The sequence below is a fragment of the Gorilla gorilla genome, chromosome 10 (genome assembly GCF_029281585.2).
Source record: "Gorilla gorilla gorilla isolate KB3781 chromosome 10, NHGRI_mGorGor1-v2.1_pri, whole genome shotgun sequence".
NCBI classification, from domain to species: Eukaryota; Metazoa; Chordata; class Mammalia; order Primates; family Hominidae; genus Gorilla; species Gorilla gorilla.
The window spans coordinates 76,092,962-76,113,654 of record NC_073234.2 but is presented as its reverse complement, the minus strand read 5'-3'; the positions used below and the strand labels follow the sequence as shown (position 1 = coordinate 76,113,654).

The following is a 20,693-nucleotide window of genomic DNA, read 5'->3' as shown; positions in this document are numbered from 1 at the left end:
ATATACATGGAACGTGTATATGATATATATCATATACATGGAACGTGTATATGATATATATATCATATACATGGAACGTGTATATGATATATATATCATATACATGGAACGTGTATATGATATATATATCATATACATGGAACGTGTATATGATATATATATCATATACATGGAACGTGTATATGATATATATATCATATACATGGAACGTGTATATGATATATATATCATATACATGGAACGTGTATATGATATATATATCATATACATGGAACGTGTATATGATATATATATCATATACATGGAACGTGTATATGATATATATATCATATACATGGAACGTGTATATGATATATATATCATATACATGGAACGTGTATATGATATATATATCATATACATGGAACGTGTATATGATATATATATCATATACATGGAACGTGTATATGATATATATATCATATACATGGAACGTGTATATGATATATATATCATATACATGGAACGTGTATATGATATATATATCATATACATGGAACGTGTATATGATATATATATATCATATACATGGAACGTGTATATGATATATATATATCATATATATGGAACGTGTATATGATATATATATATCATATATATGGAACGTGTATATCATATATATCATATATATGGAACGTGTATATCATATATATATCATATATGGAACGTATATATCATATATATCATATATATGGAACGTATATATCATATATATATCATATATATGGAACGTATATATCATATATATATCATATATATGGAACGTATATATCATATATATCATATATATGGAACGTATATATCATATATATCATATATATGGAACGTATATATCATATATATCATATATATGGAACGTATATATCATATATATCATATATATGGAACGTATATATCATATATATATCATATGTGGAACGTATATATCATATATATATCATATGTGGAATGTATATATCATATATATATCATATGTGGAATGTATATATCATATATATCATATGTGGAATGTATATATCATATATATATCATATGTGGAATGTATATATCATATATATATCATATGTGGAATGTATATATCATATATATATCATATATGGAATGTATATATCATATATATCATATATGGAATGTATATATCATATATATCATATATGGAATGTATATATCATATATATATTCCATATATGGAATATATATATCATATATGGAATATATATATCATATATATATTCCATATATGGAATATATATATCATATATGGAATATATATATCATATATATATTCCATATATGGAATATATATATCATATATGGAATATATATATCATATATATCATATATGGAATATATATATCATATATGGAATATATATATCATATATATCATATATGGAATATATATATCATATATGGAATATATATATCATATATGGAATATATATATCATATATGGAATATATATATCATATATGGAATATATATATCATATATGGAATATATATATCATATATGGAATATATATATCATATATATCATATATGGAATATATATATCATATATATCATATATGGAATATATATATCATATATATCATATATGGAATATATATATCATATATATCATATATGGAATATATATATCATATATATCATATATGGAATATATATATCATATATATCATATATGGAATATATATATCATATATATCATATATGGAATATATATATCATATATATCATATATGGAATATATATATCATATATATCATATATGGAATATATATATCATATATATCATATATGGAATATATATATCATATATATCATATATGGAATATATATATCATATATATCATATATGGAATATATATATCATATATATCATATATGGAATATATATATCATATATATCATATATGGAATATATATATCATATATATCATATATGGAATATATATATCATATATATCATATATGGAATATATATATCATATATATCATATATGGAATATATATATCATATATATCATATATGGAATATATATATCATATATATCATATATGGAATATATATATCATATATATCATATATGGAATATATATATCATATATATCATATATGGAATATATATATCATATATATCATATATGGAATATATATATCATATATATATATGATGGAATACTACACAGCCATAAAAAGGAATGAATTAACAGCATTTGCTGTGACCTGGATGAGACTAGAGACTATTATTCTAAGTGATGTAACTCAGGAATGGAAAACCAAATATTGTATGTTCTCACTGATGTGTGGGAGCTAAGCTATGAGGACACAAAGGCATAAGAACGACACAATGAACTTTGGGGACTTGTGGGGAAGAGTGGAAGGAGGGCAAGGGATAGAAGACTACAAATATGGTGCAGTGTATACTGCTCGGGTGATGGGTGAACCAAAATCTCACAGATCACCACTAAAGAACTTACTCATGTAACCAAATACCACCTGTACTTCAATAAGTTATGAAAAAATAAAATTTAAAAAATAAATTTAAAAAATAGACTCTAAGCACTGTCCAGAATTCCCACAACTATTTCATTCTCACTTCAAACCTCCAAAATCCTCTCTTCCACTCTACTCTCAGCTGCTGACTTTACCTCTTATGTCACTGAAAAAATAGAAGTTTTCAGAAGAGAAAAATCTTTACACACCAAATCTTTGAGCCTATCTATATTTTTGTCTGCCTGCCTTCCCATTGCAGTGGATGAACTATATGTTTTGCTTTTAAACTTTTCTTTTTTTTGAGACGCACTCTCGCTCTGTCGTGCCAGACTGGCACAATCTTGGCTCACTGAAACCTCCGCCTCCCAGGTTCAAGGGATTCTCCTGCCTCAGCGGGATTACAGGTGCCTGCCGCCACTCCAGGCTAATTTTTTGTATTTTTAGTAGAGATGAGGTTTTACCATGTTGGCCAGGCTGGTCTCAAACTCCTGACCTCAAGTGATCCACCCACCTTGGCTTCCCAAAGTGCTGGGATTACAGGCATGAGCCACCGCGCCCGACTCTACACATTTTTAAGGTGTCACTGAAAACTTTTTATCATGAGTTTAAATAGCTGTGAATATTGTCCTTTCAAGTATATGATCCTTAAAATAAAACTTTCACAGTACTCTTTGAAGTATATCCATCACTGCTTAAGATATATCCAATAGAAGGCTGGGTGTGGTGGCTCACACCTGTAATCCCAGCACTTTGGGAGGCTGAGGTGGGCAGATCACGAGGTTAGGAGTTTGAGACCAGCCTGGCCAACATGGTGAAACCCCATCTCTACTAAAAAATATAAAAAATTAGCTGGGTATGGTGGCAGGCACCTATAATCCCAGCTACTCGGGAGGCTGAGGTAGGAGAAGTGCTTGAACCTAGGAGGTGGAGATTGCAGGGAGCCGAGATCATGCCACTGCACTCCAGCCTGGATGACAGAGCGAGACTCCATCTCAGAAAAAGGGATATATCCAATAGAATCTACATACCACAGAGATTTAATGACCAATTTAAAATATAAACAAGTTTTTAAAATAAAAATGTTAATCTGTTTTCTATTTGAGTTCATATTTCCACGCCACTTCCCTCACAGAATCTTATCCTAATGTAATATACTTGAAAAACTTTTGTTGATCCTTTTATATTTGTTATAAAAATATGAATAAAAATTTAAATTAAAAAATTTATTTCGTTTGTCTCTAAGTATTAAAAACTCTGCTCTAGATTGAGTTAATCTTATTTTCAGTACACAACTGAATAAAGTAACATATTATAAATTTTGATAACTAAATGTTAAACATAAAAACTAAAATTTTCCTGGATGTACATCTCTTGATGAAATGTTGGGCTTTTTCTTTTTTCTGGTTAGCTCATAATCCATGGATAAATGCTAGCTAGTGCTGAATGAAACAGAAATTCAGATTAATTCTATTTTTATTTTTTAATTTTTATAAATATGTGAGAGAGAAACCTGGTTTATATTTAAAAATCAATCAGAATAGGTTATAGTAACATCATGCAATTCTTTGAATTCCTTCACCTCCTATGCCAAAAATTAGATGCTGATTTACAATAAAAATTACCCCTACAGATGATCTCTGACTTTTGTGATCATTTCCTTATTTTTCTTTATAGTTTTCTTATGTATATATATGAAAAATATAGATTTTTGAACTTTCCATAAATTTAATGATACTTTATGTATATTATTGTGATTTGCTTTTTTTAATTGTGGCAAAGTATACATAACATAAAATTTACCATTTTAACCATTTTCTGTTTTTTTTTTTTTTGAGATGGAGTCTCACTCTGTCACCCAGGTTGGAGTGCAGTGGTGCGATCTCGGCTCACTACAACCTCCACCTCCCAGGTTCAAGCAATTCTCCTGCCTCAGCCTCCTGAGTAGCTGGGATTACAGGTGCCCACCACCCTGCCTGGCTAATTTTTGTATTTTTAGTAGAGGTGGGGTTTCTCCATGTTGGCCAGGCTGGTATTGAACTCCTGACCTCAAGTGATTCATCTGCCTTGGCCTCCCAAAGTTCTGGGATTACAGATGTGACCCACCTTGCCCAGTCATTTAAACCATTTTCAAGTGTGCAATTCAGTGGCTTTAAACACACGCACACTGATGTACAATCATCACAATCCACCTCCAGAACTTTTTCAGCATCCCAAACTGAAACCCTGTATACCATTAAACAATAGCTCCCCATTGCCCCTAGCCCTGTCACTCACCATTCTACTTTGTCTATATGAGTTTGACTACTCTAGATATCTAAGTGGAAAAATACAATATTTGCCCTTATTTGTGATTTACTTCTTTAGATAAACATTATGGTTTGGAAAATTCATTCATGTTGATGGATATTGCTATGGCTGTATATTTTCACTGCTGAATAGTAATCCATTGATTTATTTATCCTTTTTCTATTGCTAGACATTGGATTGTTTCTGGTTTCTTACTATCATTAATGCTGCTATAAACCTTTGAATATATCTAACCTGGTGTCCGTCTGCAAGGGGTTTTCTGTTATATGTCCCTAGAAATAAAACTGATGGGTACATACATTTTCAACTTTACTAAAGATGAACTGTCCAAAGTAGTTATTCTAATTTACACCTCCACAATCATTATTTCAAATTTACACTCCCACAATTATTATCCAAGTCAATATTTGTTAATTTCAGCACTTTTGCTCATCTAAAAGGTGTTTAAAAAATATAGACATCTTTATCAGACTAAGAAAGTGCGCTGTAACCTATCAAATGGTAAAATGCATTAAATGCATTTCTAATTCAATCTAATTGTATTTATCTAATTTCTCATATTAAACCAACTCTCCCTTCCTGGGATAAACTGAATTGTGTCATGATTTATTATCATCTTCCAGATTGAGCCTGGTAATACTTTGTTTAGGATTTTTGTATTTGTGTCATGAATGCACTTCCATTTTCCTTTCTCATAATATCTTCAGATTATCCATTTAACTCAAAATGACTTAAGGAGTGTTCCCCCTTTTGTCATGCTCTAGAAGAATCTGTATTAAGTACGAAATTATTTCTTTACCTCTGAATGAAAAACTAGCATATAAAGACTTATGGACCTAGAATTTTCTTTCTGGGAATATTTACAACCACTGATTTAATTTCTTAAATGATTATAGGACTATTCAGGTTTTCTACTTCTTCATGAAAACAGTTTAATTTTTTTCTGGCTATTTGTCTAATTCATCTAAGTTTTCTAATATATTGGCATATAAAGTTGCTCAAATAATGTCATTTATTGTTAAAGTCATGTCTCCCTTTTCATTCTTAATATTTATTATTTATGCCTTTTGTTCTTCTTGACATATCAGATAATTGTCGATTTTATCAGTTTTCAAAGAAATCTACTGTGACTTGTTCATTTATTTAATAAATACTGAGAGGCTAACATGTGCCTCTTATTTGAGATATAAAAGTAAACAAAAATCCTTGCACTTACAATTCAAATGTAAAGAGGAAGGCAAAAACAATATACTAAAATTTAAAATAAATTATACAATATTTTAAGGAGTGATAAGTGATATGGAAGAAAGTAGGGGGACTCCAGATGGCTGGTGTAGTTGTGAAAGGGACAAAATCACAATTTTAAATACAGTGGTTTGGATTGGCCTCATGGAGAAGGCGGCATTTAAGTGAAGACTTGAAGGGTATGAGGTTACTGACTCACTCTATTCTGTGTTTTCTATTAATGTCCATATTTGTTCTTATTATTTCCTTTCTTCTCCTTCCTTCTATATTTGTTCTTATTATTTCCTTCCTTCTCCTTTGGGTTTTATTCTTTTTCTGAATTCTTGAGAAGGATACCTAGGATCATTAATTTTTAGCCTTTTTTCTTCTTCTAATATAAATATTTAGGTCTACATATTTCCCTCTAAGTATTGCTTTACATACATTCCACAAATTTTTAAGTATTTTCCTTAACAATAAGTTTAAAATATTTTCTAATTTCCATTATATTACTTCTTGACCCATTTTAGAATGTTTTAAAAATTCCAAGTATATTGTACCTTCCTGTTTGCTACTGAATTATTTTTACCTTCAATATAATATTCATTATGATACATTCTCTGAATTGTTTTCATGCACTGAACTTTGAGAATAGTTTTGTATCATAGTATACTAGCAATTTTGGGGGAAAATGTTTGTGTGCTTAGAATCCTCTACTTGTTTGGTGTGGTGTTCTAAATATGTTTAATTCATTAGATTTGTTTATCGTGCTGCTCCAATCTTCTAAATCCTTACTGATTTTTTAAACACTATTCTATTAATTATTGAAAGAGAAAATCTTCCACTATGATTGTGGATGTGTCTATTTGTGGATGTGTCTATTTCTCCTTGTAGTTCCCTGAATTTGTGCATTGTATATTTCAAGGCTTTGTAATTAGGTATACACAAATTTAAAATTAGATTTCCTTGGCTAATCAAGTCTTTATCATCATGCAAGGATGGTTCAACATACACAAATCAATAAATGTGATTTACCACATAAGCAGAATTAAAAACAAAAACCATATGATCATCCCAATAGACACAGAAAACCCTTTTGATAAAATCCAATATCCCTTCATGATTAAAAAAAAAACCCTCAAAAAACTAGGTGTCAAATGAACATATCTCAAACTAGTAAGAACCATCTATGTATGACAAACCCACAGCCAACATCATACTGAATAGGCAAAAGCTGAAAGCATTCCCCCTAAGAATTGGAACATGAAAAGGGTGTCCACTCTCATCACTCCTATTCAATAGTACTGGAAATCCTAGCCATACCAATCAGTCAAGAGAAAGCAATAAAAGGCATCCAAATAGGAAAAGAGAAAGTCAAATTATCTTTGTTCACTGACAACATGATCCTACGCCTAGAAAACGGTAAAGATTCCTCCAAATGCCTCCTGGACCTGATAAACGACTTCAGTAAAGTTTCAGGATACAACATGCAAAAACAAGTAGCATTTCTACACACCAACAACGTTTAAGCTGAGAAGCAAATCAATAACTCAATCCCATTTACAACAGTCATGCACACAAAAATAAAATATCTAGAAATATATTTAACCAAGGAGGTGAAATATCTCTACAAAGAGAACTACAAAACACTGCTGAAAGAAATCACAGATGGCACAAACAAATGGAAAAACAATCCATGCTCACGGATTAGAAGAATCAGTATCACTAAAATGATCACACTGCCCAAAGCAATCTACAGATTCAATGCAATTCCTATCAAATTACCAACGTTATTTTTCACAGAACTAGAAAAAACAATTCTAAAATGTATATGAAACCAAAAAAGAGCCCACATAGCCAAGGCAATCCTAAGCAAAAAGAAGAAAGCTGGAGCCATCACATTACCAAACTTAAAACTATACTACAGGCTGTAGCAACCAAAATAACATGGTATTGGTATAAAAACAGATCAACGGAACACAATAGAGAACCCAGAAATAAAGCCATACACCTACAACCAACTGATCTTCAACAAAGTTAGCAAAAATAAACAAACAATGGGAAAAGGACACTGGGTTCAATAAATGATGCTAGGAAAACTGGCTAGCCGCTTGCGGAAGAATGAAACTGGACCCCTAACTCTTAACATATATCAAAATTAACTCAAGATGGATTAAAGACTTAAATATAAGACCTCAAACTATAATTTTTTTTTTCACTCTTGTCGCCCAGGCTGGAGTGTAGTGGTGCAATCTCGGCTCACTGCAACCTCCGCCTCCCAGGTTCAAGAGATTCTCCTGCTTCAGCCTCCTGAGTAGCTGGGATTACAGGCGCCTGCCACCACGATCGGCTAATTTTTTGTATTTTTAGTAGAGACGGGGTTTCGCCATGTTGGGCAGGCTGATCTCGAACTCCTGACCTCAGATGATCCACCTGCCTTGGCCTCCCAAAGTGCTGGGACTATAGGCACGAGCCACCGTGCCCGGCCTATAATTTTTTTTGAGACAGAGTCTCGCTTTGTCATTCAGGAAAGAATGGGAGTGCAGTGGTGCAATCATAGCTTACTGTCATCTCAAACTCCTGGGCTCACGCAATTCTCCCACCTCAGCCTCAGGAGTAGCTAGAATTACAGATGCATGCCACGGCATCTGGCTAATTTTTTATTTTCATTTTTTGCAGAGGTGGGGGTCTCACTATGTTTCCCAGGTTGGTCTTGAACTCCCAGCCTCAAGCAATCCTTCTGCTTCAGCCTCCCAAAGTGTTGGGATTACAGATGTGCACTATTGCATCCAGCCAAGACCTCAAACTATAAAAAACCCTAAAAGAAAACCAGGAAAAACTCTTCTGGGCATTGGCCTAGGCAAATAATTTATAACTAAGACCTTAAAAGCAATTGCAACAAAAACAAAAATTGATGAATGGGACTTAATTAAACTAAAGAGCTTCTGCATAGCAAAAGAAACAACACAGTCAACAGACAACCTACAAAATAGGAGAAAATATTTTCAAACTATGCATCTGACAAAGGACAAATACCCAGAATCGATAAGGAACTTAATAAGAAAAAAAAAGCCCCATTAAAAAGTGGGGAAAGGACATGAACAGATACTTCTCAAAAGAGGACATGTAAGTGGCAACACACATGAACAAATGCTCAAGATCACTAATCAGATAAATATCAATTAAAACCACAGTGAGATATCATCTCACACTAGTCAGAATGTCTACTATTAAAAAATAAAAAAAAAAAACACGTTGGCGAGGATGCAGAAAAAAGGGAACTGTTGGTGGGAATGTAAATTAGTTCAACCCCTATTGAAAACAATATGAAAATTTATTAAAGAATTTGAAATAAACCTACTATTCAACCCAGCAATCCCACTACTGGGTATCTGCTGAAAAGAAAAGAAATTTTTTTTTTTTTTTTCAAAGAGACACCTGTAGGCTGGGCGCGGTGGCTCACGCCTGTAATTCCAGCACTTTGGGAGGCCGAGGCGGGCAGATCACCTGAGGTTGGGAGGTTGAGATCAGCCTGACCAACATGGAGAAACCCCATCTCTACTAAAAATACAACATTAGCCGGGCATGGTGGTACATGCCTGTAATCCCAGCTACTCGGGAGGCTGAGGCAGGAGAATCACTTGAACCTGGGAGGCGGAGGTTGCAGTGAGCCGAGATCGCACCATTGCACTCCAGCCTGGGCAACAAGAGCGAAACTTCATCTCAAAAAAAAAAAAAAAAAAAAAGACACCTGTACTCGTATTTTATTGTAGTACTAGTCACAACAACAAAATCATGGAATCAACCTAATTAACCTAATCAACAGTGGATTGGATAAAGAAAATGTAGGGTGTGGTAGCACACACCTATAGTCCCAGCTACTCAGGCTGAGGTGGGAGGATCGCTTGAGCCTGGGAGGTCGAGGCTGCAGTGAGCTGTGATCGTGCCACAGCACTGCAGCCAGAGTGATAGAGTGAGACTGTCTACACACACACACACACACACAAGCCAGACGTGGTGGCTCTCATGCCTGTAATCTCAGTGCTTTGGGAGGCCCTGGTAAGAGGATCACCTGAGCCCCAAAGTTTAAGACCAGCCTGGGCAACACAGAATGATCTCATCTCTAAAAAAAATTTTTTTTAATTAGCTAGATGTGGTGGCACACGTCTGTGGTCCCAGCTACCTGAGAGGCTGAGGTGGGAGGATCGCTTGAGCTCAGGAAGTCAAGCCTGCTGTAAGCCAAGATCATGCCACTGAACTTCAGCCCAGGAAATGAAGTGAAAAGAAGAAAGGAAAGAAAGGAATGAAAGGAAGGGAGGAAGGGAAGGAGAGAAGGAGAGAAAGAAAGGAAAGAAAGAAAGGAAGGAAAGAAGGAAAATGAGGTACATATACATCATAGCATACTACACAGCCATAAAAAGAATGAAATTATGTCCTTTGCAGCAACATGGATACAGCTGGAGGCCATTACCCTAAGTGAATTAAAGGAGAAACAGAAAATCAAATACTAAATGTTCTCACTTATAAGTACAGTGGGTACACATGGTCATAAGAGTAGAAACAATAGACACTGGGGACTCTAAAAGAGGGGAGGGAGCGGGGACAAGGGTTGAAAAACTACGTATTGGGACTAAGTTCACTATTTGAGCAATGGTTTCACCAGAAGCCAAAATCCCAGCATCATCCAATATCCCCATGTAACAAACCTGTACGTGGGTATATTGGGTAATGCTGGGATTTGGGCTCCTGCTGAAACCAATGCTCAAAACAAAACAAATAAACAAAAATCTTGATCACCACAAAATGTCCCTCTTTATTTCTAGAAGTGCTTTTTGTCTTAAAGTCTATTGTGTCTAATATTAATACAGCTATATAAGCTTTTGTTTTTCTAGTAATTTGTATAGTATGACTTTTTCCATCATTTCACTTCCAACTTTTCTGTATTTAAATTTTTTTTTTAATTTTTTACTTTTTGTAGAGATGGGGTCTATGTTGTCCAGGCTGGTCTCAAACCCATGGACTCAAGCGATCCTTCTGCCTCAGTCTCCCAAATTGCTGGAATCTTTATTCTTAAGGTGGCTGTTTGTAAGAAGATTATTGTTGGATTTTATTCTTTATTATTGATGATCTTTCACTTTTAACAAGAGTAATAGATCCATTTATATTCCATGTATTTACTGATATATTTGGGCTTAAATATACTATCTTACCTTTGGGTGTTATTCTGTATTACTTCTTGGTAACTTTTCAACTGATTTTTTTTTTATTATTCCACTATGTTCTCTCTACCAGTTGAGAAGTTATACACTGTGTAATTTTAATGGCTACTACTATAGAAAGTCAACAAATATGCCTTCTATATCCAGACCTGTATCCTCTTTCCCAAGGACTTTAGAATGCCTTAACTCAATCTGTCCTTCCCCTACCAAATTATGGATTACTATTATCATGCATGTTTTTAACAATAGTTTTATTGAGATATAATTCACATACCATGTAATTCACCCATAAAAAGTGCACAATTTAATGGTTTTTAGTATATTCACAGAGTTGTGTAACCATCACCACAATCAATTTTAGAACATTTTTCGTCACCCTGAAATAGAAATCTTATACTCATTAGTAGTTACTCTCCACTTCTTCCAAATCCCTAGCTCATGGAAACTATGAATCTACTTTCTGTCTCTGTAGATTTGCCTCTTCTGGACACTTCATATAACTGTAATCATGTAAAATGTGGTCTTTTGTGACTGGCTTCTTCCATTTAGCATGCTTTCGAGGTTCATCCATGCTATATCATGCATCAGTACTTCCTTCTTATGCCCAAATAATATTCCGATGCATAGATATACCAAATTTTGTTTATTGATTAATCAACTGATGAACATCTGGGTTGTTTGTTGTCATGTATCTTAGTTTAATTACTGTTAAACCCACATGTTTTTTATTATGGTTTTTGTTTTATACTGTACAGACATAATCTGTTTTGCAGGTGGCAAACTCAGTTTTGGTTTGTAAGAAAATGTTTTTATTCCACCTTTATTTTTGAAAACTTATTTTAGCTGGTACAGAATTCTAAGTTGGCAGCTATTTTCTTTCAGCACATTGAAGACATCATTCCACTGTCTGGCTTTCATTTTTGCTATGAAGACCAAAGCTCAAGTTCTGCCCAGCTCTGCAAATACCCTCATGATAAACATTGCTTTGGACTGGGCATGGTGACTCATGCCTGCAATTCCAGCACTTTGGGAGGCCAAAGCAGAATTGCTTGAGCCCAGGAGTTTGAGACCACCCTGGAAAACACAGTGGGATCCCATCTCTATTAAAAAAAAAGAAAAAGAAAAAGAAAAAGAAATTGCCAGGCATGGTAGCACATGGTTGTAGTCTCAGGAGGCTGAGGTGGGAGGATCACTTGAGCCTGGGAGATTGAGGCTACAGTTAGCTGTAATTACACCACTGTACTTCAGCCTGGGTGACACAGCAAGATCCTGTCTCTAAAATAAAATAAAATAAACAAAAAACAAAAACAGTTGTAGTGCTTCCATTACTTCTTTGGTTTATGTCTTCACTCAGGTTTTTTCCTGATAATTTCTTCCTGTATTATCGCCTCTTAAATGTTTTTAAGATGATAGCTTTGATCTATCCGTATACATTGTAGTGAGCACTATTTATTGTTTTTAGCAGAAATGGCAGTCCCAAAAATCTTAAGCCTCAAATTAATGAAATCAGAAAGATCAAAATATTATTTCTGATAATTTTTTTATCATATCACTTTCACCAAAATCTTAAAGCTGCAGATTTAGCTCATTTGAAGTATAAAAAATGTCTACCATTTACCTAATTGGCAAAACTGTTTTTGAACTTAAACTAAATGGCCATATTAGACTTACTTTCTATCAGACAGTCTGACTTCATTTTTTGGTACAAATAAATATGTTGATATGCATGTTCATGGCAACCTATCTCATTTTTGATTATAAGCCAGATGTAAATTGATTTAATTCCCTCATATATTGTTTTTAAAAGATGCAATTTTAATGTCCTGAACTCAATACCATTTATATTTTAGTGTCAGCACTGAATGTTCCACGAAAACCAGGACTCACTCTTTGGCAACTGAAGCCTGTTTGTGATGATAGTGTTCCTAAATGAAAATAGAATTTAAAGTACAGACTATAGCAATAAGCACCCCCCTTTTGCCCATTCATTACAGTCCCATTCCTGGGGGTAGTTGAGCATGATTTCAATCAAAATACAATCAATTCAAATAAAGTATTAAAAGTTTTGTAAAATCTCTTCACAGTTGTATTCCTAAACAGTAATTTGAACATCAAATTTGTATTAATAATGCCATTTTCTTCACTGGAAGAAAAGTCATAAATTATTAACTGAGACTAACTGGAATCATCTATATATTCATCAATTTGTAAGGCAATTCTTCTCATAGTCTAATCACTGTTTTCTGTATTTCATGTATTCTGTGAAGTACAGTGGTTTCTGATAAAAATATATTAATATAAATGTAGTGATGGGTTTTTTAACAGTACATCAGGTATCATAACCTTTTCTATAGTCTTATGCAATTTTCTAACTTTTGCAATGAACAATATTAATTTAAATTACGTGGTTTCAAAAGGCAACTTTGAAATCTGCGTAAAAATATTACACTCACATTTTTACTAATACACTAATCTTTCTTCATTAAAAAATTAATTACATTATCTTTGTAGTCTGGTACCAAAACATTATTGTCAAATGATAGTACCAAAAAAACTCTCACAATGTAACTTGATACACTCTTTGGTACCATAATTTGATAATAATCTCATGGGCAATGTAACTAAACAAAAATGATCACCACTTCACACTACCATATGTATAAATTCACAATATCTCAATACTTCTAATGACACATTTCACCACTTCCAAAAAGACAGGTAAGGCAGACAAAAACAGGAAGTCCTTAGTGTCTGATGTTAGCTTTGCCAACATCAATGTTTTGAATTGTCTAAACGTTTCACATCCCAGGCCCAAGGGCAAAGAATCACAGTGAGAATGGGAGTAGATAACAGATAAGCTTTACTTTGTAAGAAGGGTGATTGTGACAGAGGAGGATGCAATGGTAAAAAGGCAGGGTTTTTTTTTAATGTATGACCACATTTTCTCAGGAAAAGGTAAATATGGAAGTCAATCATCTGAAGATTGATTTCCATAAGACTGTGTCCTTGTATCCTTAGAAAACCTTTGTACACCTGTCAGAGTATGATTTACTTCTCAGTTTGAAGACTTCTAACCTACACTGCTGTAATGGATTCCTAAAGGGTACCCCTACTTTTACCCTTGTGTCCCCCTACAGTGAATTTTCCACATGGCAATCAAAGTGATCCTTTAAAAATGTAAATCAGATCATGCCACTTTTCTGTTTACAACTTTCCCAGGCTGCCCATCACACTCACAATAAAACCCAAATACTTTACCACGGCTTACTTGGCCATGAACTACAAACCAGCTCCTGATTAACCACAGTCTCCATGCCGTGTTTTTATCTTTCACTTTCTACCTCACTGTCTGTTCTAACCACACTGGCATTTCACCAAGGTCATTCTAAACTATGTCTGTTTCTCCTGCTTAATATACTCATTCCCCCAGGTAATTACTAACCTATTCCCTTGCTTCATCCAGGTCTCTTCTTAAATTTTACTTCCTTAATCATATTATATGAAATAGCATCATCATTAGCCCTACCCCACATTTTTTCATGACCTCTTAGTTTCTATGTATTAAAAGCTACCTGAAATTATATTATTTATATTCCTGTCTCACTTCCCACCCTCAAGTTGAATGTGAGCTTCATGAAGGCAGGAAGTTGGTCTTGCTGCTGTTCACTTAATGCCTTGAACACTGCTAAATCAATGAAATAAATATTCTTCCATGTTTGCAAGAACTTATATATAAGGATCTTCATTCCTGCCTTGATTGTGATAGCAAAAAATAGGGCCAACATAAAAATCATGTAGCATACTTTCAATGAGATATGATGCAGCCATGAAAAAGAGTGAGGTAATTTCAATACGCCAAAACAAAAAGGTCCCCAAGGTATACTTACTCCATTGAACCTAAGATGTCATCAGATGTAAGATGTATTTATTATGTCCCAAAAAAGGAAATAATGCCTAAGATGGCAGTTAAAGGCGATACCTGTATAAAACTGGATATACGGAAAGACAAACAATCCCACAACACAGTAATGCAGAGCAAAAAAAAAGAAGGCTTGCATATCTCAACTCTGACACTGGTAGAAGGAAGAAAAAAAATTCCTGAGAATTTAAACCACAAGCCGGTTCATGTGGATTTGCAGTCTGACTCATACCATTGGTGTGGTCCAAAACCCTCAAGCATAGAATTTAAGTAGTACCAGACTGGTAATAAGCCCAACTGACAGATAGAAGCAAACATCTTCTGTTGAAGAAGTGGATGTCAATCCAGGACTACAATGATTGTAAGATACTATTATAAGACACATCTCAATTTCAGTAATGTTAAAATGTAAAAAGACGAGTATCCTATAATTAATAAAATATTGTTAAGTGAAAAATAGAAGGTGCAGAATGCTCCCATAGGCAGGGAGAAAAGGGGTCTCTGTGTGTGTACATATGTGCGCCCTTTAATGTTTAGAAAATTTATGAAAAGATGTACAGGGGTTCTAGGAAGGCAGATCAAATGTCTTGGGTGGAAGAAAAGTTTCAATTTTTTAATGCTATTTTAATTTTGTACCATGTGTGTTTATTAATTTTCCCTTAAGAAAACTTTAAAAAACCAGAAAGTATAAAATATATCCTTCAATGTTTTCCTACCTACACTGTAAATTCCCTTTACAGAACACCTCATCTCCAAACTGCAATATTTAAAAGTGAAATAATTAAAAAGTAAGTGATTTCTTTACTTGAACCCGGGAGGCGAAGGTTGCAGTAAGCCAAGATTGCGCCACTGCACTCCAGCCTTGGCAACAGAGCAAGACTCTGTCTCAAAAAAAAAAAAAAAAGTAAGCGATTTCTTCTCTGGGTTTGGTTTCAAATTTCATAGGAAGAATCTCACCATTCTTTCAGAGAAACAATACTATCAACGTAATAGCCCACCCATGTATATCATGAAGTACCAAGGTAATTTAAAACAATGAGTTTTCGGATTTAAAATGATGCCTCTAAGATTTTACAGTCTAAAGCACAAAATGAATGTCCACGCAAATCAATGAATGATTACAGAAACACACAGGCCCTCCAGAATGCTTGAATGCTTCCAGAGCCTTCATAAATTTTGTTCAGTTATATCCACAGTTTCTAAAAGAATATCAGGTTGGTCATGGGTCCAAGTGACTGACAGAAGCAAACAAAGAAGGCACTCAATGGTATTTCTTGAAGAAATGTTTAACTGTATAAATACTGAATACACTGTATATAAACATTTCCTGGAAAGAGCCCAAGTGTTTTTAAGGGTGGTAGATTAAATCGGGTTTCGCATATTCATTCAACAAATATTGATTGAATTTCTACTATGTGCCAGGCACTGTGCTAAACATTACGGATGTAAAAATATGACACGCTCCTGACCATGAAAAGCTCACCATTATAAGTAATTACAATAAAATGATAAAGGGTTATAATTGAGGTATGCACGAATGCATGTGCTATGAAAACACAGAGTATAAGCCGGGCGCAGTGACTCATGCCTGTAATCCTAGCACTCTGGGAGGCTGAGGCCGGCAGATCACTTGAGGTCAAGAGTTCGAGACCAGCCTGGCCAACAAAGTGAAACCCTGTCTCTACCAAAAAATACAAAAATTAGCCAGGCATGGTGGCGCGTGCCTGTAATCCCAGCTAATCAAGAGGCTGAGGTGGGAGAATTGCTTGAACCCGGAAGGTGGAAGTTGCAGTAAGCCAAGACCATGCCACTGCACTCCAGCCTGGGTGACAGAGTGAGACCCTGTCTCTAAAATACAAAACAAAACAAAACCAAGAAAATACAGAGTATAATTGATCTGTAACAGAGAACAATGGGAAAATTTACAGAGAAGTGACATTTGAGATATGCCTTAAAGCAGGCATTCCAGACCCAAATCCCTGTTGGGACCAAGCAGGTAAATAAAGTAAGAGGTTTGGTTATGGTCAAGACTATGGCAAATCAAAGATTTTATGCATTCCTAAAAGGGGTAGCTGTTATTCAGCCCAGCCAATTGTTGCCTTACAGGACTATTTAGGCCCAATGTTATCAGGTTTCCAATTTCTTAAGAATAGATGGAAATCAGATTGTTGCATAAAAATAGGTTGGCAACTGATTTAAAAAAAAAAAAACACTTCTAAGGTCAAACAAAATATGTCTGTAGGGTAAATTTGGACTGCCAGCCAATGGATTATAAACTCTAATTTAAAGTATAAATCTACAAAGTAAAGAGAGAAAAAGGCATTCTGGACATATAGAATGGTACATTGTTTATTGAACTCAAATTTCTAAACAGTACAAAAAAACCCACCAAGTATGTGTTACCATGCAACCCATTTAAAGTTGTATTACCTTAGATTTCACTTTAAAGCCATAGCACATTTTATAATTAAAATTTTATATATGTATCTAGAGTGAAGAAAAAGGGGTTCCTAATCCAACATTTTCTAGAGCAGAATTAACAAAAAGCCTCAAATCTAGACATAAGTAAAAATTAAAAGCTATTTTTAAAAGTATTTGTGAAATTAGAACTCTCTTATGTCAAATTTGAAATGCGTCCTACTGTTGTAAAGGATTATTCTATGATTTAAACTGCATTAATGTCTAAAAAGTAAGCTTAGTAAACTCTACAAACTAAAACTATAAAAATATTTTATAATTCTGTAAATATTCTGTTCATACACTGTAAGTGATTATACAACTATCTATTTTGAAAAAAATTCTACATACCTTTTTTGCTTTGGGACCCTAAAAGTTGGAAAACAAAAGAATTGATCAATTTTAAAGACAATTCTGATACAAAAGTATCATGATTATGTAAGATGTTAAAATTAGAAGAAGCTTGGTAAAGGGCATAAGGGAACTCTCTGTACCATCTTTGTAACTTTCCTTGCAAATCTAAAATTATCCCAAAATAAAATGCTTTTTTAAAAAGAGTTCAGACAAAACTACAAATAAGTATAGAAAAAACTAAGTTCACCTACTGAACCATTTTTTTGTATGTAGATTTTACACTGTTTCTTAGGACAATCAATGATCCATGTTTAATGAAATGCCCTGTTACTAAACAGAGTACTAGTCAAGAAGGCACTAGTTTAAAGGGTTCAAAAGACAATAAATCATTGACCAATTATTGGCACTAATGTCAAATTTGCAAGTGTGGGAATGATCTCATAAAGAAATAACCCTTCCGTAAAGTTAGATTGATGATTTTTATAGAAAGGGAATCAGTTATTTAAAGCACGCAAAGTAGCCTCACACGGTGGCTCACTCCTGTAATAGCACTCGCGGAGGCCAAGGCGGGAGGATCACCTGAACCCAAGAGTTCAAGATCAGCCGGGGCAACACAGGAAGACCCCGTCTCTACAAAAAATTTTAAAAATTAGCCAAGCACATGCGTGTGGTCCCAGCTACTTGGGAGGCTGAGGTGGGAAAATCACTTGAGCCCAGGAGGTCAAGGCTGCAGCGAGCCATGACACTCAGCCTGGGCAGCCAAGCGAGACCCCATTTCCAAAAAATGAATAAATAAATAAAACAGGTGGCTGGGTGTGGTGGCTCACGCCTGTAATCCCAGCACTTTGGGAGGCTGAGGAAGGTGGATCACGGGGTCAGGAGATGGAGGCCATCCTGGCTAACATGGTGAAACCCCGTCTCTACTAAAAATACAGAAAATTGGCCCGGCATGGTGGCATGTGCCTGTAGTCCCAGCTACTCGGGAGGCTGAGGCAGGAGAGTCGCTTGAACCCGGGAGGCGGAGGCTGCAGTAAGCCAACATCCCACCACTGCACTCCAGCCTGGGTGACAGAGCAAGACTCAAAAAATAAACAAACAAATAAATAAATAAATAAAGCAGGCAAAGCTATGATAAAATGAAGATTCTATTCAGCAATGTGTTTTAAGGCAGATCTATTCTTTTCTGGAAATTATTTTGGAAAGCACAGGATTTCAAAAAAGACTCACAGTTACAATAATATCACTTATACTTTCCTTATTAGGCTCATGTGTTTATCAGATTTCTGGTAAGGAATTTATAGGAGATCATGCGAACATAAGACACTTTACATATTTGAAGAGTTATACATGGGAAATATTAGTTCAACCCATAAGATTATACTGTGTAAAACTGAAGTTTAACACATATCAGTAGACTCCATCTTCTTGAAGAGTGCATATATTACACTAATTCACTCGGCAGATATTAATGAATGATTTACACACAAGGCAATCTGAGGTACTGGAGATAGAAAAGTAGAGACTTTGCTGCCATATAATTTTTACAAATAGATTCTATTTTTATCATAGCTTCTATCAATTAATAGTTAACATACTTCCATCGTGAAATAAGTACTAAACAGCTGAATATGTAAATAGCATTGCTCCAGTTCTCAATTAGCCATATTTTAAAGAGGGGCAAATTGTCACTTCTCACTTGTGCTTTTAATATAAATCAGGTTTGGGGTAAGTACATATCCTCATTTCTCCTATCTGTCATAATAGCCACTATGTAGTGAAGTAGTTCTCAAAGTTCAGAGGGCATAAGAATCATATGGGAAGCTTGTTAGAAATGCATATTTATGGACTAAACGTGTGTATACTCACTTCTCTTCCTACACTGTGGTTCAGTAGATGTTATGGGCTGAACTGTATCGCTCCAAAAATTACATGTTGTCCGGGTGCGGTGGCTCACGGCTGTAATCCCAGCACTTTGGGAGGCCGAGGCAGGGGTATCACCTGAGGTCAAGACCAGCCTGGCCAACATGGTGACACCTCGTTTCTACTAAAAATACAAAAATTAGCTGGGCGTGGTGGCATGCACCTGTAATCCCAGCTACTCGGGAGGCTGAGGCAGGAGAATCACTTGAAGGAGAATCGCTTGAACCCGGGAGGCAGAGGTTGCAGTAAGCCGAGATCGCGCCGTTGCACTCCAGCCTGGGCAACAGAGCGAAACTCTGCCTCAAAAAAAAAAAAAAAAAAAAAAAATCATATGTTGGCTGGGTGCACTGGCTTACTCCTGTAATCCCAGCATTTTGGGAGGTCAAAGTGGGAGAATCACTTGAGCCCAGGAGTTTGAGGGCAGCCTGGGCAACAAAGCAAGACCCTGTCTCTAAAAAAATTTAAAAATTAGCTGGGTGTCGTGGCACGTGCCTTGTACTCCCAGCTATTCAGGAGGCTGAGTTGGGAAGATTGCTTGAACCAGGGAGGCTGAGGCTTCGATAAGCCATGATGGTGACACTGCACTCCAGCCTAGGTGACAAAGCGAGACAGTCTCAAAAAAAAAAAAAAAAGAAAGAAAAGAAAAAGGAAAAAGAAAAAAATTCATATGTTGAAATTCTGATCCCCAGTACTTCAGAATTTGATCTAATTGGAGATAGGGTCACTGCTGATTTTATTAGTTAAATTAAAATG

At 34.7% G+C, this 20,693-nt stretch overlaps 1 protein-coding gene across 5 annotated transcripts in view; it reads right to left on the bottom strand.

Moving 5' to 3' along the window:
- DNAI7 (dynein axonemal intermediate chain 7) overlaps positions 1-20,693 on the bottom strand; it is a 100,473-nt gene that overhangs the window by 77,764 nt on the left and 2,016 nt on the right. For 2 of the 5 annotated variants that reach the window (XM_055358025.2, XM_031000872.3), the window contains exon 2: positions 18,018-18,035. The exons of 1 other annotated variant lie outside the window; for it this stretch is intronic. In XM_055358025.2, the coding sequence (XP_055214000.1) occupies positions 18,018-18,035 (18 nt within the window). Of the gene's footprint in view, positions 1-11,040; positions 11,145-18,017; positions 18,036-19,886; positions 20,181-20,693 lie in introns of those variants that run through there. 2 more of the 5 variants (XM_031000874.3, XM_063694109.1) reach the window with 2 other exon arrangements.